The following is a 24,688-nucleotide window of genomic DNA, read 5'->3' as shown; positions in this document are numbered from 1 at the left end:
CCCAGGAGGAGACATCCATGGCATGATCTGAGGTGTGTAAAGTGCAGGTGGGCCGGGAGCACTTGGCTTAAGAAGGGGTCACCAGGCCTGTCCCTGGGGTGACACTGTAGGCATTCCTGAACAAACCAGTTCCTGAACTTGACTTCAGTGCCGTCCTTCCTGGCTCCAGCCCAAGGTCTCAGGGCCTTGTGTGCTATGGCAGGTCAGTTGGGGGTGTGCTAGCATTCAAGGGGGCCCTACCCAGAAACCCTAACTCTGCAGGAGGGCTGGATACAGTGGTGTTCTGGTGCTGTGTCACGCCAGCTCACGAGAGGCAATTGTTAATTATTTAGAAATCGTGTGAGTCAGGTATTAAACCACTGTTGGCTTGAAATTGTCCACAGTGGAAGTATTTACACCGCAGAAATTGGCAAACGCTACAAAATAGGGTTTTTTCTTTCCCCAGAGAGTCATTCACCCGCCTACCACTGCCTGGGAGACAGTTTGAACCGACTGTATTTCAAAGTTCCATGGGAGGATTTGAAGTGTTGCAACAATTGTTTGATTATTGTTTTGTTAGAATAAAATATTTAAAAGCTTGACTGTAAAGCATCCAAGAAGCACATGCAAATGTTTGCTATACATTCACTTGGGCTGCTGGCAAGACTGTTCTTTTTTATGCAGCCTTTACTATGGGGCTTCTCCTTCCATCTTAGTATATTTGGAAAGTAACCTGAGATTGCAGAGGGAGATGTAGAAACTGGGGCTTTTTCAAAACCATGCTCTGCAAGGACACCGAACAGAAAGGTAAGTTGGCTGCTGAGGCTACTATAAGACCAAGTTCATCAAAAGGGCCTCAGTGTTCTCTGGATGGACTGGATAAATGTGACAAATAATACGACTTTCATGTCTGTTGTTATTTCTAATTCCATGTTGGGTCTCACTGGAAAGGAGAGTTCTGATAATCCCCAGTCAGCCTGTGTTACAGAAGAGGAAACTGCAGCCCCTCAGGGGGACAAGGCTGCTTTGCTACTGATGGTGCAGCTTCCAGAAAGGAAAACTTTTAAGTTAGGCTCCTGATTCCCAATTCAGTGCCCTTTCCGTTATGAAGGAGAAGGGATCTCAATTTCATTATTTTGGCCTGGAACAAAATCACCAACCTGGCAGCTGCCAAAAATATCCGAACAAAGCCCACCTCTGCTGCAGGTGTCATAAACACGCCTCTGCAAGGGCCTCAGGTCTGGGTCCTGCTGATGTCACTGACCTCATCTCTTCACCCCCCTCTTGCAGTTCCTGGAATTGTCAAGTTCAGTGCTGCCCTGGGGCCTTTTCACTTAATCCTTTTCCAGTAAAATTCTGCCACTGGTCACATAACTGGCTCCTTTTCATTGTCTCTGTTCTGTTGTCACCTCTCAGGAGAGGCCTCTCCTGATTTTCCAATCAGAAACAGCCCTTTTCCTCCCCTGTCACACCTATGATATTACCCGACTTCCTGCTCTTTCTGAGCAATGTCTCAAATAACCTGCTATTTGTCCACACCCCCTGACAGCAGGAACTTGTCGTTTAGATTGACTAGTATACCCCCTCTCCTTGAATGAATAAATGAACATAGTAAGTGCTCAATTAACATCGATAGGTTCTTGGAAACTGACTCGAAGTGAAACAACGTACAACAAACCAGGTCTTGGCTCAACATTGGCCCAGTGTTATTTTTTCTTGTCACCGTGATAAAGAAATAACATGGAGCAAAATGACATTACTTAGGAGCTGCTGGAAATCAGGCCAACCATGGTCCCTGGTTGGCTTAAGGGAGTGGCTTTCAAACTGGACTCTATAGAATCTTGAGATATCTTGGAGGAACTGTGGGGATCCCTCCTTTAGGACAATGGACCCATGCAAGAACAGTTGGGCAGGACTCTGAGTTTCCTGATTTTTATCTGGAGCTGCTCCACATGGATCTGACTCATCGATGGACTATTTCTGCCATTCATTCATAGAGGACTCCAAGACCCAAGGGCAAGGCCAGCTCATTGCTGAGGAAGGCTCGGGGGGAGGTTGGGCTCTATACCTTCAGCCTCAAACTTGAGAGCTTGTGACTGGGACACAGATGGACTAAGTGTCGGTATGGGGTGGGGGGTGGTGGTAGCAAGAAGAGCAGGGGTTCGGCAGCGCTATCACCTGGGAGGGGAGTACCTAGATGTAGGCATGGGTCTTGGGGGCAGTGGTGGTGATTCTAAGTTTTCCTTCCACTTGCCTCAGCCCTTGCGCCCGAGTCATGAACTAGTGACCGACTGACTGAGGCTTTTTGCTGAGGCCCTGGTAAGACCGGCATTTTCCAACCACGACTCTAAACATAATGTTTGCTCCGACACTCACCAAGAGAGCAACAGCCTTGCTCTCCATGGCCTCATTAAATGGATTCCATTTTCACAGCACTCACTTTTAGAACATTCTCATTTGCTGTTCCAGGCCTTTAGAGAGTCAGCCCAAAGGCTCTGCTGATAAAATGACCCTGGGCACGCTAGAGATGGGGAGATGCTGAAATGAATAGCAGCTGTGTTTATTTGGCATTGCAACAGGCGAGACGAGCTACATTAAAAAAAAAATCAAGTTCCCTTTCTCTTCACAAAAAAACCCCAAAAAACAAAACCTGAAGAAACAAAACCTACTCTGGCTGCGTGGCCAGAGAACAGAACAAATGTGAGTAGGTTGACATTAACTTTGGGAGAAGAAATTAAAACAACAAGATAATGATGGGGTGGCATGGGATGGAGTTGGAGGGCGGGCAAGATCGAGGGGCAGTGGGATATCTATTTAGGGGGCCAGATAGGAAAAGCAGCAACAGCCTGAGCATGTGTACAGGTAGACAGTTACACCTGCATCTCTGTACGCAAGCGCCTGACTTCCTACCCCTGGGGCGGCAGAGGCGAAGGTAATAACATTTTCTGGGCACTCACCCTGTGCCAGCTCTGTTCGAAGTGTCCACAATAACTTGCTCAGCGTCCCTGAGCTTCCGTTTTCCCTTCTGTAAAATAAGGGTGGTCGGATGCCCTGCCTCAGAGCTGGGGTGACAATGAATTAAGACGCTGCGCACAGAGCCGGAGCACAGGCTTGGCCCCTGGTAAGTGCTTGCTAAATGGCTTCTGGTGATACGGATGGCGCCATGGCCACTGCGATTGTCATGCTAAGATATTATTATAAGATCTTTCTACAGGTGCCTCCATCTCAAAATGTAACTGAACTCCCTGACTGCCCAGAAGCCTGCCCTTCGTGAGTTCATTAAGGTGAATAAGATGGATAGAATCATCCCCTTCTCAGATTTCTCCTCCTGCTCAGAATCTTTCTGCTTTTCCTACCTCTCTCGCCTCATCCCTGTCTCCTTCCTCACTGCCTTGTCCCTGTCTGGGTTCAAACCCTTATTTCTCTGAACCTCTGGAGTTGCTTCCTAATGGGTGCCAGAGGCCTTAAGCTCCTGCTCCCCACTTCCGCCCCTTGCTTCCTTTCTCTCACTGTTAGAAATCCAGCCGTGCTCACTCTTTGCAGCAGGTCTCTCTTGTATCTGGAAGATGAAGCGCTGGTTCCAGAGCGCAGCATCAGAGGCATCTCATGATCCGGCCTAAATTGCGGGTCTCACCTGCTCTCAGCTCTCACTGCAGGCCACCTAGAAATGCTGGCTTCACATTGGCAACACCAGGAGATACAAATCAGGGCCGGGGCAACTCCAGCCAGTCACAGAGTCTCTGGGGGTGGCCCCAGAGGGGGTGCTTCTAAGGCACAGCCAAGCTGGAGAAACATCGCTCACAGCACACCTGGCAGCTGCTGACACTCTTGGGCCCCTGTGCTTTAGCATGTGCAGTTCGGCTGCCTGAGATGCTGTTCTTGGCTCCTCCACCTGCAACATGTGCTCATCATTAGAGACACAGCTGAAGCTTCCTGCCGTGTGGGTCTCCCTGGTGCCTTTTGAAGGTGCTCTCAAGCCTCCTGACATTTTCTTCTATCACATTGTGACGTGTCACTTCATTGGCTCTATCAGAAAGGGAGCTTCTGGAAGGAGGGCCCATGTTTATTTGTTGTCTTGCACAGTGAGGCAGACACAAGACGTAGTGTTCTGACAAGTGAATATGTCAGTGAAGAGCACCTCTCTGTCAAGGTTCAGGTTTATCTGGACTCCTTTCTCAGCACATGACTTGTATTTCTGCTTTGACTGTCACCCATTGTTGACATGCGCTTCTTCCACCACATCTCCCCAACACTCTGACTTTATTTCCTATCACTTTTCACCTCTGGCGTGTTCTCCAGCTTCCCTGGCTTTCTGCTTGTTAGAGGAGGCTCCTGCCCCAGGACCTTTGCACATGCTCTTCTCGCTGCTGTCATATTCTTCTCCCATTTGTCTGTGAGCCTCACACTCTCCTTCCTTTACCTGTCCGTTTACAGAAGGGCTTCCCTGATCACATGCCCATCACACTTTCATCCCGTTTCTTCTTCTGGGCCTGTCACAGTTTTATTTGTTAATTCTTTTATCATCTTCCTCCTGCCACCCAGGATGTAAAAGTCCCATGAGGATAAGGACTTTGTGGTGCTCAAGTCTGCATCTTGAGTGGTTAATGGTGTCTGGTGTGTGGAAAGCATTTGATCAATGTTTCTTGAATAAATGAATGCATACACATGATTTGCTATCCATGAACCAGTAAAATTGTGAGTTTGAAATGAGTCATCAAATAATTTAATGGATCACTACCAACATTTTGAAAAATGAAGTAGACTGGAACAGGACACACTACCTTGCCTATCAAAAGGGCAAGTGTTATTCTTTGAAGTTTACCTCCACATATATTTCATATCTGGGCCTCAGGAGCCATGGCTAATGTAGTACTTATGTTGATTTTTGGAAAAGCACCGCTAGAGCAGAGATTGGATAACTTTTGCTGTGAAACATTTGCTGGTAAACATTTCAGACTTTACAGGTCATGCAAACTATTCAACTCTGACCTTGTAGTGTGAAAGCTGCCATAGACAGGGCTGTGTTACAATAAAACTTTATTAACAAAACCAGGTTGAAGGCTCGATTTGACCCATGGGTGGGGGTTCACCACATCCAGCACAACATGATGGTCTAGGGCTTGTATCTTTGATGTGTAAATTCCCTGCCTTTAGGAGTTTTGTCTTTTCATCTTTGAATCTTAACCTGAGAGTCCTCCCTTCCAAGGTCTAGCCCACGCCTTGCATATAACAGATGTTCATAAATACTGACCAAAATATTCAATAAACATTTACTGAGTATTTAATGAGGTGGACACAAAATCTATCAATGTTTGTTGAATGACTACATGAGCGCTTGGTCTCAAATTCTCAAAAGCTTTTGTTCTTCCTCCAAATCTCCCAAAGGCTGAGACCTGGAGCCCAAAGAATGTTCTTGCCCTGGCTGCCTGGGTCGTGCGCTGCCAGGGGTCGGAAGGGGTGGTGGGAAGTGATGGAAACAACAGAGGGTTTGATGGACTGTTTAGGGAACTGCCCAATTATCCTGCTTATCAGTTTGCTAGTTCCTTTCCTTTGCTCTTCCCCTTTAATAAATCAAACTCCTTCTGTTGTTATGGAGTTCTCGGGTCACCGATTTCTTTGCCCACATGTTTATAGAGTTACAGTGTGACCGTGAGATTGAATGGAAGGGAAGGGAGGCACCTGACAAGTGTCAGCCCTGAGAGGCAACACCTCAGCTTCCCAGGCTCCTGCGGGTGGTGCAGGGGTGAAGGCAGGGCTTCCGCTCCCTGGCACCAGCCTCTGCAGGGAGAGGAGGTGGAGTCGGTGGTGGCAGCTGGTGCACCCAGGGGCGAGTTTACAGTCCGGCAGGGCAGCTGACCCTGTTCAGACTTGAAGATGACCTGGAACAGGGGACCACAAACTTACGGCCTGAGGGTCACTGCTAGTTTTTGTGCAGCCTATGAGTTAAGAGTAGTTTTTAATTGTCGGAGGGGGTGGGAATCAAAGGAAGAATGCTATTTCATGGCCTGTGAAAGTGATGTGAATTCCAATTTCAGTGTCCTTAAGGACACTGGGACATGGATGCTCACTCATCTACCTGTGGCCCAGGATGATTTTGCACTGCTATGAGTTGGCACAGGTGGGTAGTTGCAACAGCCTTTTCATGGCCTGAAGGCTTAAAATATTTCCCATCTGCTTCTCTACAGAAGTCTGTTGATGCCTGACTAGCATGACTAGCTGTGAGGCACAAGCAGCGCGGACATGAGGGGAGTTGTTAGAAATGCAGAATCTCAGGCAGGCCCCATTCGGGCCTCATCAATCAATCTGCATTGTGAGTCTGCCTTTGGGGGAATGGAGTTAATTTTATTTCCTTATTTATATTTTTCTGAATGTTCTACAATTTCTATAATCATGATGTGAATTTTTAAAAAATTTATTTGAGCACAAAAAGTCATTTTAAAATTATTCTCTTCTACTTTGGTTAAAAGACTGCTCTTTTAACTTTTTTTATTTTTGAAGATCTCCCCAGTAATGCCAAGGCTGCAGGTCCTGCCACAGGGCACATATGCATGGCCTAGTAACCAGAGATTCCCCTTGGCGCCCTCACTGGTGCTCCCTTGTTGCTCTGGTGCCTTGAAACTCAGGCCTTCTCCTTTAGCTGTCAGCAGCCCCTCCACCAGCCTGCTGAATCCTCTAAACACTAATCCTCTGAACACTGCTGTTTCCTACCAGGGTGGTGACGAGAAAAAGCCTGAGGAACATCACTCCAGGCCCTACCCTACCTGCCTCACAGCTTCTGGCCTCACTCTGGAGGACAGGGTGCTGATAAGGAGGTTCTGGGCCTGGAGGCAGGAGTCAGAACAAGACAGCAGGGCCAGCCACTGGTGTCTTGTCTGGAGCTTAGTAGAGGCTGCTGACATCTGCTCACCCTGGCTGGAGACATGCACGCACACGTGCGTGCACACACACACACACACACACACACACACACACATACTCTACAGTGTACCAAGCCCACGGTTCATCTCCTTCTTTGATTTTCCTGTTAACAGCCCTTCCATTGCTCCCCTCAGCAGCAGTGCCAGCTGCCCCCCTAGAGGAGCTATTTCTAGGAAGTGGGGCTGGGGTGGGGCTCACTTCCAGGAGGCCCAGGGGGCAGCTCTCATCCAAGACCTCTGCCTCGGACCTGCTTCTCCTGCCTCTCTTGCACATTTTGGTCCAGGAAGGCCTCAGTAGACACACTGCTTGTTCCAAACAGGCTGGCAGAACTCTCTGGAGGCTGCCCTCTGGCTTCAGTGCCAGGACCAGGGGGAAGAATGTGCAGCTTTCACAGCTGACACTGTGCCACTGGGCAGTTCCATGCCCCTTCCCCGACCTCTGCTATCTCATCTGACAAATGGGCCTTGTGATGGCAAAACCCACTGTAGGGGCTGCTGGAGCCTCAGCTGGTCCCCAACGTGGCTCCAGCTGTAAACTGCATGTGACTGCCTAATGCTAAGGAGCTGGTGGTCCTCAAATAGCGGTAAATTACCTTGCATTCCCCCATCCCAGCTGGAAATGCGTGCCCCCCTGCTTTCGGGGTGACTCCTAAGAGGGCGACTTCTCTGGCCTTACATCTAATGCTAGGATGACTCAACAGGCATCACCAGGAAACAGAGAACAGACAATGTTACTGCTTCTCCGAGTTTGTCCATTCAAAGATACTGTTTTCTTGGAGGAGCTGTGTGTTCCGCACACACGAGAATAGGTGACTCCTTCTGAATGACACTGTTTCTGCGCCTTGTCCCTCAGGACAGACGTGGGCTTGGAGGGGGGAGGCTGCGCCAGGTCTGCACAGCGCAGAGCCGGGGCCGAGAGGCTGCTGCTGCTTTTGCTCTCGCACGAGTGTTCTTGGTCTTGGCTGCCAGCCTGGGGTGAGCTCAGCCCGCCAAACAACAAGAGCAGTTCACATGGAAAGGTCAGTGCTGGTCTCCAAGGTTCAGGCATGTTTCTTGGGTGGAGCCTTGCGAAATTCTTTATAAATCAACTCTCCAATTAAGTTGGTTGGCCGCCTTATAAGGGGAAGAGATGATTGCACCAGGGTGTTCCCGAGGGTCCCAGCAAGAAGGGCTGAAGGATTTGCTGACCTCTGTTCGGATCCCCTCTGGCCACTTACCTGTGACCTGTGGCAAATGACTCCTGGTACAGCCAGGGTCAGTAGTACCTCGCAGGTGCCTCTGAGGGTGGGAGCAGGGTGGGTGGTGGGTGTCCTGGTGTAGGGACACTGGGGTGCTGGAGGATGAATATGTCCTTCTTCCTATTCTTCAATCCTCCCATCTCATGTGCTTTGAGTGATCCCAGAGAAGTTGAGGATTTGCTCAAGGTCACAACACTGGCACATGGCCCAGCCAGATCAGAGCCCAGGGTGGCCTGAGTTCAAAGTTCATCCTCTCTCCTTTCCAACCCCCCCCCAACTCACATTTACATAGAGATTACCAGTTCTTCATGTGCTTTTCACTCACTAACTCCTTTCAGGAAAATCACACACATTGACCTATTTGACACTGCGTTTATATGTTTAAGTGACTTTCCCAGGGGGATCCTGCTGGTCCCGGGGAGTGTGGGGCTGCCATGGGGACCCAGGTGTCCTGAACCCAGACCAGGGTTCTTCCCAGTGACCCAAGGACGGAGCAAGGTGGCGCTCTTCAGAGAAGGTACACCAGTGAAGAGCTTGTCCTTTAACTCTTGTATGAAAAATGAGTTGATGAGAGACACTCTATGGGGAGTGGGGGGCGGGGAGGGGAGGGATTGGGGTCAAAATAAGGGGATTGCAATTGTATGGGGAATATAAAAATAAAATTTATTTAAAAAATGAGTTGATCCAGGTGATTTTGCTTCAACATGACAAACGTCAGGCTGCAGAGAGTCATAAAAATCACTGCTTTTGTTTGCTTCTGTTTATGCTTGGAATCATGGTATTTTGGCAACCAAGGGAAAGAAGAAATCTTTAGGATTCTCACTATGTGTGGTGGTTATGTTCTGTAACCCTGCAGCCAATGCTGAATTAGTGAATACCGAATCATTGCTCCCAGGGGTAAGATAGCATCAGGTTCCTAAAGGAGCCTCTGATTGCAAGGTTTTCATCAACTGATCAATATAACACTTTGCATTGTGTGTTTCTGCTTGAGGATGCCTTATGTAATACCTGTTGATTCACTAACGTTCTCATAGCCAACAACACTGTAACTCAGGAAGCTGATCTAACACACATTTTTTTCCATTAGAAATATCACAGTCTTGGGCCTCCCTGGTGGCACAGCGGGTTGAGCGCCGCACTGTGAAGCTGTCTGCAGCCTCTGCAGCGCGGGTTTGATTCCCAGCTGGCCAGGGAGACACTCACATGGCGCGGCAGACCTCTCCTGTCTCGCCCGCTGCTCCCCTCAGCAGTGTATTTCGCCAGTCTGCCTGTTCTGTTCCCTGCTCTGTCTCTGGTGAACCCTCTCACCCTCCTACACCTCTGGCCAGGTTCTTGTATAAATAAAAATAAGATCTTTAAAAAAAAGAAACATCCCAGTCTTTGTGCACTTGGGGAGACAAGGCAGCAGTTCAGTGCTACACTTGGGAGGCCTGTAAAACAATGAACTCACTAACAGAAAGCACAACATGAGACAGGATGGCACTCAATAGACAGGAAGAGGACGCCAGCTTACAGGTGAGCCCCGCCAGAGGAAGGCAGTGGCCACCTTCCCTGACCTCAGCTGGAACACGGACGGCGGGGTAGCAAATGATTCGGGGCTCTGCGTGCGTCTGTAAATGGCCACGAAAGAGCCATGAAAATCGATGTGGGGATGACAAATACATCTTAGCTTGGGGGCACGTGGGTACGCACGGAACCGTGAGCCCTGGGATGGACGGAGGTGCTGCCCCTGTGGGCAACACCTGCTGGAGGCTCCGTGGAGGGGAGCACAGCATGGAGGTGTAAGGATGGACGGAGCCCCTGGACTTGCTTTGCTCAAGAGAAGCAGAGAAGGGGTCGTTTAAAGAGGGGGGCAGCGCAGGTGAGAGGGGGCGGAGGGGAGGCAGGAGTGGAGTGGGAGGGGAAGTGGGGGGGTCCTCCTTCTCCCCCACAGTGTGGCAGGGACCTGGAGCGCTGCTTCCCCGGAACTCCCTGCTGGCTGCGCCTCTCCCCTTGTCCTGCTCCCCACTCTTGCTCAACGTGGCTCCCCTGAGCCTGCGACTCAAAGTGACCATCCTTTTCGGTGGTCTCCCAGGTGGCGGGAACCTTCGGATTTCTTGACGGCTCCCCTGGGCTTCTGCCTGCCATTTGCTCACTTCCCAGCCCTCCTTCTCCACGGCCAGGGTGCCGGCCGCCTGCTCCCGGTAAAGCGCAGACAGTGTCAGGAAAGCTCATTGAGTGAGTCAGCCTCGGGGAAGAGACCAGAGCCCAGGGCGAGGAGCTGATGACAGCAGCAGCCCTGGCCGAGCGCGGGTGTGCAGACGCCTGGGCTCCTGGAAACAGCTGCCACCTTGCTCTCCAGGGCAGGCGGGCTGGCTGCCTCACCCCGAGCTCCCCCTTAGAAGGACCACAAACCCTGGGCGTTCAGGGGGGCTGCGTGAGGATGCCCGGGCCTGGGCTCATTCAGCCGTGCCTGTGTCAGTGCCCTTTCCTCCCCGGGCTCAAGTGCTGGAGGCAGATGGCCTGGGTTATATACTCCACCTCCACCACGGACTCCCCACGTCTCTCACTTTCCTCATCCGTAAAATAGGGATACCCACCTCACAGGTGGGTACCTACCATTGCACTGAGCATAAATATAGCACTGAGGGAATATAAATATCTATGTATATACACACACAGCCTTTAGAACAGTGGACAGTCAACTCTCTAGAGCATTAGTTTTATTATATTGTGGTTATGATCATTACTATTCTTATCTCTAAAGTATGCAGAGGGCTGAATAATCTCCAAGGTCTTCCTTTCCCCTCCTGCTCTGTTCCTCGGGATGCTCCCTTGCTGTGTGGTCTTGGGTAAGACCCTTCTCCTTGGGTGCTGATCTCCTGAGTGAGGAGCTGGGACTCACACCCTGAGAACCTGTCACTCTGGGAAGCCAGATGAAGGCGACTCCCAGGGTGGGGTGAGCTGGTTATTTTGGCATCTCCTGGGGCTACTGCTGAGAAAAGCACTTAAGGAATTAGAATAACAGTTTATATTTGTGGTGGACTTTAAAAGCGCTCATTTAGTGAGTTGACCAGGCACACACCCTCCTGAACTTCCACTGATTTATTCTGTCCACATGATGCCGCCAGGAGGGAGAGATTGTTTCCATATAACAGAGAGCTCAAGCAACTTACCTAAGGACACACAGGCAGTAAATGGAAAGTCCAGATCTAACCGAGAAACTCTGATTCCAGATTTTCCAAGTTTTCATCATTGGAAGGTAATGGAGGCATTACCTCCAGAGCGTGTTAACCTCTGGGAGGGTCATAAGTCTCCATGAAAAGCTGAAAGTCGCTGCAGACACTTACACCCTCAAAGTTCAAGCCATATCCACATATGAACATACACAGAATTGTCTCAATGTCAGGAGTTGCAAGCATCTCAGGCAACGACCTGACACAAAGCCTACGTTCTCTCACAACTCTCCAGGACACATCCACCTGCGCGCCGACTCTGCTGTGCCGAGAACCTGCGATCTAAAGGGTCGTCCATTCCTTCAACATTCACCTCTGATTACTAACAGAGAGCTCCTTCAACACCCCCGGCCTTTGCGTTGTTGGCACCTTAATCCCACGGGGCCTGTTCCACTTCCACAGAATTGTCGTAAAGAAGCTGGCCGCACCATCTCGCGCCTTTCCAGGCCAGATGACTCCTCTCTTCATTGCTCAGTTCATTTTCCCTGGACACTCTCACTTGTCAATGGTGGCCACAAACACCCAGAGCCCTGGACAGCCCAGAGCCCAGCACAGCCTTCCATCCATGGACTGACCCTAACATACAGTGCTCTCTTTGTTCTGATATCAGATCTCCATTAATGGGTCCCAAGAGTGGACTGAATTTTTTAAAATTTATTCATGCATACAAGAACCGGGGTACAGGCCAGATGTACCAGAGGGTGAGAGGATTCGCCCGAGACAGAGTGGGGAGCAGAACAGGCAGATTGACGGAATACACTGCTGAGGGGAGCAGCGGGCGAGACAGGAGAGGTCTGCCGCGCCATGTGGGTTGCTCCCTGGCCGGCAGGGATCGAACCCGCACTGCAGAGGCTGCAGCGACAGCTTCACAGCGCTGTGCTCAACAGCCTGCACCACCAGGGGAGGCCCTGGACTGAATTTTTAAAAACTTAATTTGTTTCGAAATGTAACATGTACAGAGGATGGCAAAGACAAAAATGACAGTTCAATGGACTCTTATGTGTCTGAATTGTTGTTGCTTATGGATTTTGAGTAATTGAGTCATAAAAAAATTATAATAGTCTGATTGTCTTTTTATTGTGACTTGAACTTCTCATGACTTGGGGGTTCCCTGAAAAATTACTTGCTGGTAGAATATTTCACAGACTAAACAACCACCCAGGTCAAGAACCAGAATTTTGCCTTGTGCCTCATCCTGATGACAATATCTCCCTCCTCCACAGAGGTCATGTCTATTCTTTTAGGATAAATTTGTTTTTGCCTTTCTTAAAGGTTGCACCACCTACGTATGTATCCCAACTAATGTGACAGTGTAGTTTCCCAGCTTCTGAATTTTATATAAATGGAATCATATGATTAAACCTTCTTATGTGTCTGGCTTTTGCCTCTGGTTGGTGAGACCCACGTAGTTCCTTGTTTTCCTGCTGGAAATGGTCCATTTGTCTGAATATACTGGCATTTAATTATCTATTCTATTATTAATGGAAACACATGCTGTGTCTGAGTTTTGGGAATTAGGGGCAAGATGCTGTAAGCTTTGGTGCACACATACATGCATGTAGGGTAGGAATACCTAAGAGAAGAACTTTGGACAATATTATCCTCATTCATAAGAGGAAATGAAGGTGGGGGAGGTTAAGTAACTTACCCAAGGTCTCATAATAGGTAGTGTAACCTAGAGACAAATCAATGCCTTTGGCCCTTCTCACCTACCGCCTCCCAAAGATGGGTACATTCAACCACATTGAAAGAAAAACTTTAAACATGGTTAAAAACAGGATAATAAAATGGACAGGTAGCTAACTGTCCAATGGAGAAAAATAGTTGCAAAGCATGAGAAGAGTTTAATATTCTTAATACGCAAGGAGTTTTTTTTTTATAAATTAATTAAGACAAGCACCTCAATTAAAAAAATGACCAAATGTTTCTGGGGCCAGGTAAGTCAGGGCATTTCTGCATACTTTTTAAAGTTCTTGTAGCCCTTCCATACATATGAGCAAACCTGTGACTCAGAGAAGTTCCACAGTAAAAACTTACTTAACATAGACTGTTCCAAACCTATTTGACCAAAATAGCCTTAAGCATCTTGAATAATTATAATTCTTTGGAACAGACTTTGAAACATGTCGAACTCTGTAACAACCACGGCTTCCTCTGGTTTCTAGTCTGGTATGACTTTCAACAGAGGAAATAAAGTTCGTTTTGTCCAGGGTTTCTCAACCTTGACACTATTGACATGTGGACTGGGTAATTCTTTGTTGTGGGAGGCTGTCTTGGGCACCATGGGATGTTCATCCCTGGTTTCCATCTGGTAGATGCCAGATGCCAGCAGTGCCTCCCCCACTCCCAGTTGTGACAACCCCAATTGCCTCCAGATGTGGCCAAATGTCCCCAGGGGTGCAGAACCCTCCCTCCCTACATAGGAACACTGGGTCTGGCCCGACTGGTTCTAAGGAGCTCACAGGGCTCACCTCTGACCTGTCCAAGAGCTCTCTGAACTGCATGGCTTGTCATTATTTTGACAGTGTTTCGATGTGCCTCTGACATCCATTACCTCTTTTTAAGATAAGAAGGTACTGGCCATCTACTGTCTGCACATCTTCCTTGTTTGTTAGAATTCCTTAAATCTCCAGGCACACCGAGCCATGCAGTTTTCCCCATGTGGAGTGGCTTTCCACCTTCTACCCCCTAGGTGGGATTAAGCTCTTTCTCCCACCCCCGTACTCCCTACACGGCCTTCAATTATACGCCCAGCACCTCTCATTTATATTATACTCATTTATTTATGGGACTGTCTTCCCAACTCCTTGACAACCGGGACTAGGCCCCAAATTCATCTGCTGATTCTCAGTACCCATCACTAATGCGTAAACAAACGTAACTGAGGATGGGTCAGTGATCTTATCCCCAGGTTGGAGGTAGGTTTCTAGCTACCCTGAGCTCAGTGACAACTTCTTTGCCAGCATCCTGCTAGGGGTGCTCTCTTGCTGGTCCCCTGGCAGATAATCTTCCTTCTCGAGAGAAGAGAGAAGTGCCATGGAAGGTGCCAGTTTTGTGTGTCACCCTCTCAGCCATGACTATGACATCATCTGCCCAGTTGGCATGTCCAGACTGTTCTTGATGGTTTTCTCTTTCCGAACAGAAAAGTCCTTTTCCTTTGATCTCAGTATATTTTCAAACTTCAGTTTATTCTGGTCAGTGACATTTTTTATCCCTGGAGATGCATCTGCCTTTCCATATTCTGGAAATCCTTTTTGGGCCTGAGTTTCTCAGAGGGGACCCTCCCTCCCCATGCCAGCTTCCCCCCAGCATTGCGTCAATCTCCTTAAGAATTTCCTTCTTTTTATTTCCTGTCTGGGATTATTTTAAGCTTGAGAAACAGAATTTAATTCTTGGGGGCCTCTAACTTTTCCAGAATTATCCAAGATGGTGGCAGTGGACGGCAAGAAAGGGACAGGTTTGAGACACAGTAACAAAGGGCAAATGATCATTTGGACATGGAACTGGGGAGCTGAGGCCCAGATTTCTATGCTGAGACACTGGACGGACTGGTGGCTCCTGCTGCAGAAATGGTAACGGGGGATGAGGATGAAAATGAGGAGGGGGTGCTTTCTGGGAAGATCATGGGCAGGGAGGGCACATCAGCACAGAGGTTTCCACTGGACAGGCAGGGGAGGTGATGGGACATAAGGACCTGGTGGCCTGGATAGGAAATGCAACTGGGGGCTGGTGGCCTGCAGATGGCGGGGAAGCTGAGTGAGGCACTCAGAGAAAATGTGCTGGTGGAGTAGATGCAGTAAAGATGGCACAGGAAGAAAACTCTGGAAGGAGACTGTGAAGGTGTGACCAGAGAGAGGGGAGAAGCAGGAGAGGAAGCGTGACTCGGAGTCCCTGGAGGAAGAGATCTGGGACAGAAGGGAGGGCCGTGGCTGTAAATGTTCGAGTGGTCCATTCAGATGTGGATAGAAAAGTGTGTACTGAGTGAGCACCGGGGGCCAGGGGGATGGGGCCATAACCAAGAAGATAGCGGTGGAGAAGGGTATGGGAGGGGACCAAGCGTGGTCTCTGAAGAGGGGGTCACTCAGTTATCTTCTCAACCAAAAAGTGAGGGGCCACTATGCATGGGTGGGGGGTGGCGGCGACAGTTCTGGGGCCTGGGATACCATGGTGTAAAACAGTAAAAATCCCAGCCCTCATAGTGGTGCTTTTTAGGGAGATGTACTATAGAGAGGGGGTTCATTCTAAAGCCAGTTATTGGAATGATATAATTCAACAGACGAAGAGACCAGACTTGCTCAAGTTCACACACATGTCAGACTGCGGGTCACACCCTGAGCCTGCCCGGCCCCTCGGGGCCTTGGTTGCCTGGTGGGGCTTGGGTAGGAAGAGATGATACAGCCGGTAGAACAGGATGGGAGAGCCAGGGTCGGCGGGGTGGGACGACTTGTGGCTAGTCGCTGCTGGATCCTTCCATCTCTGTCCAGGACGCTGTGTTGGGCCTTGTCCAGACTCAGGTCCCCACAGAAGGGATGGCAGCACTGGGGTTCACATGTTCTCACCTGTTCTGTTTGAGCCTGAGGCTTGAGAGGTAACCCGTGGTGACCCTCATCCCCCTCCATATTCGGGAGTAAATCCTTTCCTGCAGGGACCCTAAGCATACGGTCCAATTGGGTCTGAATATAGCTCTGAACCCATTTGCTAGGGTGCGACAGCCCAAGCAAGCTGATCCGTGCCCTCCACGAGATTAGACAGAGCTGCTGGGTCTTTCGTCCCCAGGATCTAGGTGGGCCACCCACAGCTCTCTTGACTCCGTGAAGAAAATACCAAGTCGAGACAAAAAGAGACAGACTGAGTCCGGCCATTCTCATTAGAACTTCTGGATCCAGTAATGCCCAGATCTATCTAGAACTCTCTGAGGCTTCCTGACGGCCTGAACCAAGGAAGCATCCTTCCCCCTGAATTTGAGTGAGTTTCCACACTTGCAACTGAGAGAGTCTGACCACTAGAGTTTGTCACAACAAGTCAGCCGTGACCGTGTCACATGTATTACTCAGTTTTGCAGAAAAGCACTGATTTCCAGGAAGCCATGTATATTCATTGCTTTCTAGGAGCTAGCTCTGTGGGCGACAAAGAAATGAGTAAGATGTAGCTGTGGAGATGACGGCAGCACCGAAACAAACACTGTCTATACAAACTCATTGGAGCCATTCCTCTGAAGCCACAATCACAGAAACCAATGAATAATTCCAGGTAATGTTCGGCCGACGGGAACAGAGGCGGAGGATGGCCATGTTCCACTTCAGGAGCTCAGAGGACGGCGGGTGGGGGAGCAGAGGGGAGCCTCTGGGGTCCACGAATACACTGTTCTGGGCAACTCGGTGAAGGTGGAGGTGGAGGGGGGCAGATATTGGGGAGCAGGTAGCTTGGGGGAGTCATGTGAATGTTAAGGGGAGTGAGTGTAGGTGCACTTACCTTCCCCATTCCGGCGTGGGCATGTCCCAGCTTGACCACCACGGGGAAGTGTGGGGCTGTGAGCTGGAAGAGACACGAGAGCGTCATTAGCAACCCCAAGCATGACCACCAAGGCCCTGGCCCTGCCCATTCTGTAGCAAGATTCTGTTATCGGATAATTTCACAGATGCTTTGACCAAGCACCACTGCGGATATGTAAACACCCTCAATGCTGGTGTTTTCAGCTCATAAGGCTGCTCCCAGCTCATAAGGCTGCTCCTAGCTCTTAAGACCAGCCCACCCGGGGCAGCCACCAAGCTGGACGATGGCAGAGCGGAGCTCACAGACTGGTTTCTAATCCTGGCTTTACCCTCATGCAACCTGAGGCCAGTTGCTACAGGATCTGCACCTCAGGTTCCTCATCTGTAAAATGGGGATGTGAGAGCATCCATCTCCTGGGAATTCAGTAGTTTCTACATGCAAATGGCAGCTTAGCCACTTTCGTCACAGTTCCGCCTTACATTACTCCCCCAACAACTTCAAGTATCTGAAAACTCTTGTCAGCTCCTTGAAGAGCGCTCCATGCTGACCTATGAGGTATCTTAAAAACAGTGGTCACATCCGTGAGCATTCACTGGCCACAGTGTCGAGCATGTGCTGGGAGCCTGCCTGTATTATCTCCTTTGGAGAGTTAGACCGGGTGAGGACAGAACCCTGGCCCATTTGGTTCCCTGCTTCCGCCCCACCTTCTAGAACATTGCCTGGCCCAAGGAAGATACTGAACCTATGCTTCAGTCAGTCCCCACCCCACAGCACGCACTTTCCCCTGAGATACAGAGGAGGACAGCAGGGCTCGAAAGATTTGGTGTTTGCCCTTGAGAGTGCCCTTGTCCAAGGTCACGTGGCTAGGAGATGAGGACAACAGGTTCAACCCTAGGCTCTGTGTTTTCCCCTTCATGCTGTTCATATGTTGCTTGAGATGTGTTTGCTTGGTGTCTGGAAATACATCTGGAGTTGAGAGCCACCTTTATCCTCTCCAGTTGTTTAGTAGTAGTTATTTAGCAATAACATCACCCCTTCTATGTGGTTGAGTCCCATTCAGCAGGAATCATGTTCCAGTCTCTGTGCCGCACAGGCTTCTGTTGCGGTTCCTGTGTCCTGGATTGTCCCCTGACAGTACTGTCCATTTGGACACCCAGCGACCCTAAAGGAGGACCCCTTCCCTCTTGATGCCCAGTGCCTCGTCTGACACAAAGGAGCTGCTGCAAAGGGGACCCGACCCCCACGAGTCACAAAGCGATTTGAGGGACCTCATCTCAATTAGACTCCACAGGCAACCAGGAAAGGGCATTTTCTTTTCACAGATAAGAATATTGAGATTCAAGGCAGCTGCTGGGAAGGGGTGAGCTGGGACTTGAACTTGGGTCTGTCAGACTCCAAGTTTGTCATGAGTATGACACGCTGATCTTCTTCATAATAGCCAAGAGCCAGAAACTGCCTAAGTCCCTATTGACAGATGAGTGGATAAAGATGTGGTAGAGACACACAGTGGAATATTACTCAGCTATAGAAAAGATGAAGCCCTGCCCTTTGCAACAGGGCCTAGAAGAGATGATGTTTAGTGCAATAAGTCAGAAGGAGAAAGACAAATCTCTGTAATTTCACTCATGGGGACACATAAGGAATCCTAGACTGTCAAAATATCAACAAGGACATAAAACAACGGCACTTTGTTAAAAAAAATAAGCAAATGAAGTAACTATAACAAAAATAAACTTATACCAGTGGCCACTGGGAGGGAAACTGGGTAAATGTATGGGGAAAGATGGAACTGGACTTTCAGTGAGAAGCTTTAAGTAGTATATGCGGACACTGACAGGCTGTAATTCAATGCTACTTCAATAAAAAAGAAAAGAGAGTGGGTATCATGGTATTGCAAATCGAGCGAGCCCACCACTGCATTTATTGAGTGTCTGGTAAGGGGCAGGACTGGTGCCAGGCACTTGATACAGGCTAGCTTTCTTCCCGGCGCCCACATGGTAGACAATGAAATCAGCAGCAAACCATGAGCCTAAATCTAGGCAGTTAGGAAACGGCGGCCTTCTCCCTGCCATCCATGTCTTCCCCACTACCCCCACCCTTGCCCTTCCCAAGCTGTTCAAATGGGTCTCAAAGGGCATTCCCACCTCCACCCATCTGCAACATGCCAGCCCTCCCGGAGCACAGACAGGTCACAGAGGACAAAAAACATCTTGTCGGCTATTTTCTCTCTTCCCTTCCCAACAATAGCTTTATTTAGTTCCCGGGGGACATGAGGCCCTCACCAGTCTCTCACGGGCTCCCTGCCCCGGCTCACATGCCCCCGGGGGCTCCAGGGCTCAGGGCTGCCAGCTGGCTGAGTGGCCTGACATCCTGGTAGAAGGGACACTTCACGTTCTGAAACCAGAGATCCTTGCCCTGATAAGGGACCTATTCAAAAGTCTCCCAAGAAACCAAAATAAGTGGGGGTGACCCATTGTCATGCTTGGTGTGTTCATGGGGGGTTGGAGTCAGAGCGGTAGAAGCCTGGAGCAGCATAGCACTGACCTTGCCTTCAAGTTGTGGAGGCAGGGCACTGAAAGGTCGGTGCCGCTCCCCACAGAAGGAGGCCATTCCCTCTACCTTCAGGACTCTGCAGATTTAAAGATATTCAGGGTCTGCCCATGGATAAGAGATGGAGCAGGCAAGACCTGGAAGCATCTGCAGTTGGAAATCAAGGACCCAAGAAGCCTGGGGAGACTTCCAGGAGGAGCTGGGCCTTATTCCCGGTCTGGGAGGCTCCGTCTGATGTAACTCTTGGCCACCTCTTTTAGTTCATCTTATGTCTCTTCCTTCTTCCCACCCTACTGCAGCCTATCAGTTCTATTCCAACCAACGGGTCTTTTAGTTCTTTCCTCTGGGCCATTCTCCTTCCAGCCACAGGGCCTTTGCTCATGCTGCCCCCTTTCTCTGAAAGACTTTGCCTACCACTCTTTCAGGCCCAAGACTTCTCACACCTGAGATCCGAGTTGAAATGCTCTATCCCCACACAGTATTCCCTGGTCACTGGACTAAAGTAGATGCATCTAACCTTTGTTGTTACACCTTGAACACTCCCTGTACAGCCCTGGTTGCCCTGTAAGTCTAGATCCATTTCCTTTGTGTCCATCTCTCCTCTCCCTGGCAAGTACTCTTGACAAAACAAGGTGCCTGCTTGTTCTGTGTACCACCGTATCCCCAGGCCTCACACCGTAGACAGCATGTGTGGTGTTTTTGTTGGATGGCGTGAGACAAAGCCCCCCGAGACAGGGACAGATGACAGATGCATGAGTGACAGAATCAGGAGAACGTGGGGACAAGTTGTTGGGAGAAGCAGTGGAATCTGGGTGGAAACAAGGGCAATGGGAAGATTGGGGGCCCTGATGGCAGCAGGAGGTGTTGGGGTTCTACTCTGCGGGCACCAGGCAGTCAGCAGCTTGGCTGCAGCAGGCCAATGTCTAGTGTGCAAAACAGGTGCAGGAAGATTCTTCTGGAGGGTCTGGTAACCATGGCTCCTGCTTTGGGGAACACTGGTAGAGAACCAGGCATGGTGCCAGCACTTTAGCTTTACTCTCCATTTTAATCTGTTGACACTTCCATGAGGTCTATCCCCTATATCTTTTTTTTTTTTAAGATTTATTTATTTTTATACAAGAGCTAGAGTACAGGCCAGAGGCGTGGGAGGGTGAGAGGATTCACCAGAGACAGAGCAGGGAACAGAACAGGCAGACTGACTGAAATACATTGCTGAGGGGAGCAGCAGGTGAGACAGGAGAGGTCTGCTGCACCATGTGGGAATCTCCCTGGCCAGCTGGGAATCGAACCTGCGCTGCAGAGGCTGCAGACAGCTTCACAGCACTGTGCTCAACCTGCTGCACCACCGGGGAGGCCCCTATCCCTTATTTCTATCCCCATCTTATATTCAAAGACATAAAGGCTAAAAGAGGTGAACCATCTTGTTTAAGATCACTGAGCAAGAAAGTGGAGGTGCTAGGACTCAGCCAGAGCCCACCGCCCTGCCACCATACAGAGCTGCTTCTGAAAAATGATGCCCTCTGTCATCAAGTGCTTCTACGTGCCCAGAACTGTGTCGACTCCTTTGATCTGTCAGGGGGGAACATTAAGACAAAACTGATTTCTGTTTGTGCCAGCAGTTCAGGGCATGGCAGGAGCCCAGGAGCCAGGACGATGCCCAGAGTTCCCTTCTGGCTCTATCACTATGGATTAGCCCCCCTTGGGCAAGTGCCTGAACAACTTGTGACGTGGCTTCTTCACTGCTCAGTAGGACGGTCATTTGAGGAACTGACATGATTGGTGCGGGTCAGTAAAGGGTCACTGCCAGTGGAGAGGCTCCATCGAGCTTGAGGATGCCATGACCTGGCACGTGGCAGGGGATGGGATGGTGCTCATGCCAGTTCCTGTTCCCTTAGTCTATGATCTCAAGGGCATGGTGACCAGGGCAGGCAGGAGGACATCAAAGGTTGATGTACGGGACTCGGTTGGTCTCTCTTTAGAAACAAGAAGGGGAGAAGTGAAGGGGAAGGGAAAGCTCATGCCCAGGCTGTGAACAGGGAGCAAGATGAAATGGGGTGGCCCAGAAACAGGGCTTGTTACAGGCGTTCAAAAAGATTCATTCAAAACAGAGGACAGAAACATCCAGGCTGGTGCCTGATGAACCTTAACCTTGGGATGTAATAGCTGACAGAATTTTCTTGGAATTTAAGCACTGCAAATACAGACACTCCTGTTGGGAGCAAGGAGAATAGCCAAGATGACTTTTGAAAGCGCTTTGTAATCCTTTAATGTTGTGACAAGCCCATCACATGTCACTAAGAGAAATGAAACAGGTCAAGAGAAAACAAGTTGATATAAATAAAACTCCTGACCGTACCTAAGGGCTCTGAGATCTGCCTCCCCCCGCCCAACTCCCCATCTTATACAGATTCCTCCCTCAGCATGTCTGACCCAGGCTTGTTGACCTTTTTCTACCCCTGATTTTAGCTTTGCTTCCCTGGCCACAGGGCCTTTGCACATGTAGTTCTCTGACATCCAGTCTCCTGTTCATCGTTCAGATCACAGCTCCAATGTTACTTCCCCAAGAGGCTGACTGTCACCTCCCTGTCCAGCTCATGGTCCGCTCTTTCCTCTTGTTGGCACCTCTGTGTTTGTAATTTATCTGTGTGGTTGCTGGAATAAGGTCAGACTCCTTCACTAGACTATAAACTCTGTCTGTGTCTGTTGATGCTTGTCACTGAGCCCTCACACTTATCTCGAATTTTCTGCCTCCTGAACCCTGGGCCCCCGTGGGCCCACAGGTTACTCCAACTCATCATTTCCAACCCAGCTCATGAACTTCCCACCAGAAAAGCTCTCTCCTTTTCCTGTACCTCAACCTCAGTCGATGGTCTTGCCATGCACCCAGGGGCCCAAGATCGGGATCCCTTGGGACTTCTTTCTTGTCTGCCCCATAGCCAGGGCTGGTGTGCAGGAAGGGCCCCCGAAACGCCTGCTGGGTGAGAGCTGTGGTCTCACTACCCAGCCTCATGCTCTCTGCCTTTAGAAGGCAACCTCTGAACCCTCGCACCTCCCTTGCTGTATTTCCAACGCCTGCACCAAACTCCTTTCAGTATGTCTTGGAAAAATACTGGTAGCATATTTAGAAAAATTAAACTAAACCTGCCCTACGAAAATACAAACATTCCTTTCTCTTACATTTCCTGTTTCCCTGAGAAACGGAATAGTCAAAAATAAACATACCGATAGGATGGCAATATTTGTCTGCAAATATGCTTTTCTTGTTCTCACCCCTCTGATGTTTATGGCACAGGACAGGCCCGGGTGTTCCTCCCACGGGGCTTCTCCAGGGTGCCGCCCACAAGCCAGACAATATCCCAGCGAAGCTGCGTCTGGGGAGGGTCTGAATGATCCCAAGTGCTCAAGGCCGAGCTGACCCCCACAGATACATGAGGTCATAGAACATTTCAACCAGACCCCACCCTTGGTTTTTGCATTGTCATTTCCTTTGATTCAGTCTTTTTTTTTTTTAAAGATTTATTTATTGATTGATTGATTTATTGATTTTTATTGATTTATACATACATACAAACAAGCACTGGGTATAGTCAGAAGCGCAGGAGGGTGAGAGAATTCACCAGAGCCAGAACGGGGAGCAGAGCAGGCAGACTGACGAAGTACACTGCTGAGGGGAGCAGCGGGTGGCAGGAGAGGTCTGTGCGCCATGTGAGACCCTCCTCCAGTGGCCGGGGAGCAGCTGGGGATTGAACCAGCACCACAGAGGACGTGGGCAGCTTTGCAACCCAGTGCTCAACCACTGTGCCACTGGGGAGGCCCTCCTTTGATTCAGTCTTGTTCCAGCTTCGTCTCTAGGTGGGGAAAAGCCCCCTTACAGGTCCGATGGTTCCACCCTGGGGAATGATCGCTCCTTTCCTTAAGTTACTTTAGAAAACAGCTAAGCAGTGATTGCACTATTTCAGCATCCACATGTGTTTGCATCACTTTTAAGGTTAAAGGTAAATGTAAGACTTTGGTTAAAGGAACTCTTTTATGGGGTTGCACAGAGCAGATCCTGTTGACTTGGGTCCCTGAGCAAAGAGGTATCATTTCCTGTGGTTCGGGGAAACTCTATTTGTGATGTTCCATAGAATGAGGAGGTAGAACAAATTCAGACTTTGAAGTCAGAAGGATTTGGGACTGAATACCACTGGTGTCACTTCCTCTTGGAACACCCCAGGCAAGTGTTTTTGCTTCTCCAGGAAGCTCAGTGGCTTCATCCATAATTGGGAATAAACACACTAGCAATTAAGATTACTGGGAAGATTTGAGTTTGTATGTAAAATACAGAGCATACCTAGCTGGGTCTGAGCCAGAAATTCCCTGCGGATCACTTGAACTAACATTGGTTAGTTCAATGTCAATCCCAAATGCCCAGTGACTACCTGGTGCAGTTGTGGACATTTTGGAGGTCATTAAGTTAATGGGATGGGCCGATCTGATACACCTTTCTTATAAGATGATTCTATTTATTATTATGTAGAAATATACTCCACTCTGGCTGCACACTGCCTGGTTTTTATCCTGTCAATCTGATGTAATCTTCTATTCAGTATGGGGAGAGCTGACCCACCACTGCTGCAGTGATAGTGCCTTTAAAAAAACCAGATGTATTAAGATACAAATCTTCTTTCGTTTTTAAGGTACAGAAAATTATTTTATTTTTTAAAAAATTTTATTTTATATTTTTTTACATCATTTTTCATTTTTGCACAATGTATGCATTTTCATCTTGGTTATAGTCCCCGTATAATTCCCACCCCCCCTTGTTTTAATCCTATTCCCTTCTCCCCCCACCATCCTGTAGTGTGTCTCTGGTTTATAGTTGCTTGTTGATTTTGATTTTTACTTTATGAGATACAATTCTTGTATCAAAAAAATCAGAGGAGACAATTTAGTGTTTGTTGTACATTCAGAATTATGCAAGTATTGTCATTGTCTAATTCCAAAATATTTCATCACTCAAAAAGTAACACTGTTATGGAGTAGCCCTGATATAAAACGGGGTGCCTGGCTGTGGGTCCTCACCCGCGAGCTTAAAGGGAACTTATTAATACTCCACTACAGGCACACACACAAGGTTAATAAAAGGTTTATTTACAAGGGAAAAGGAAATAAGGAAAATGTACAACTCAGGGAGAAAATAGGGAAATAAAGTCTTTAACGCGTCCTACCCGATCCGCTGACCTGGAAACCCAATGGCACTCCAAGAGCTGGCCGAGAGCTGTGAGCTGGTAGAGAGCCAAAAAAGGGAACCCCC

General features: G+C 49.1%; 1 protein-coding gene across 1 annotated transcript in view; it reads right to left on the bottom strand.

The window, feature by feature from the left end:
- The window catches only part of SYN3 (synapsin III), a 404,870-nt gene that overhangs the window by 39,028 nt on the left and 341,154 nt on the right, over positions 1-24,688 (bottom strand). Inside the window, exon 8 of the mRNA XM_054696079.1 lies at positions 16,822-16,884. Coding sequence (XP_054552054.1) covers positions 16,822-16,884 — 63 coding nt within the window. The remainder of the gene's footprint in view (positions 1-16,821; positions 16,885-24,688) is intronic.

The sequence above is a fragment of the Talpa occidentalis genome, unplaced genomic scaffold, assembly GCF_014898055.3.
Source record: "Talpa occidentalis isolate TD23 unplaced genomic scaffold, MPIMG_talOcc4v2.1 talOcc4.16, whole genome shotgun sequence".
Taxonomy (NCBI): Eukaryota; Metazoa; Chordata; class Mammalia; order Eulipotyphla; family Talpidae; genus Talpa; species Talpa occidentalis.
Note: the sequence above shows the minus strand (reverse complement) of the source record. Positions and strands in the feature narration are given on the sequence as shown.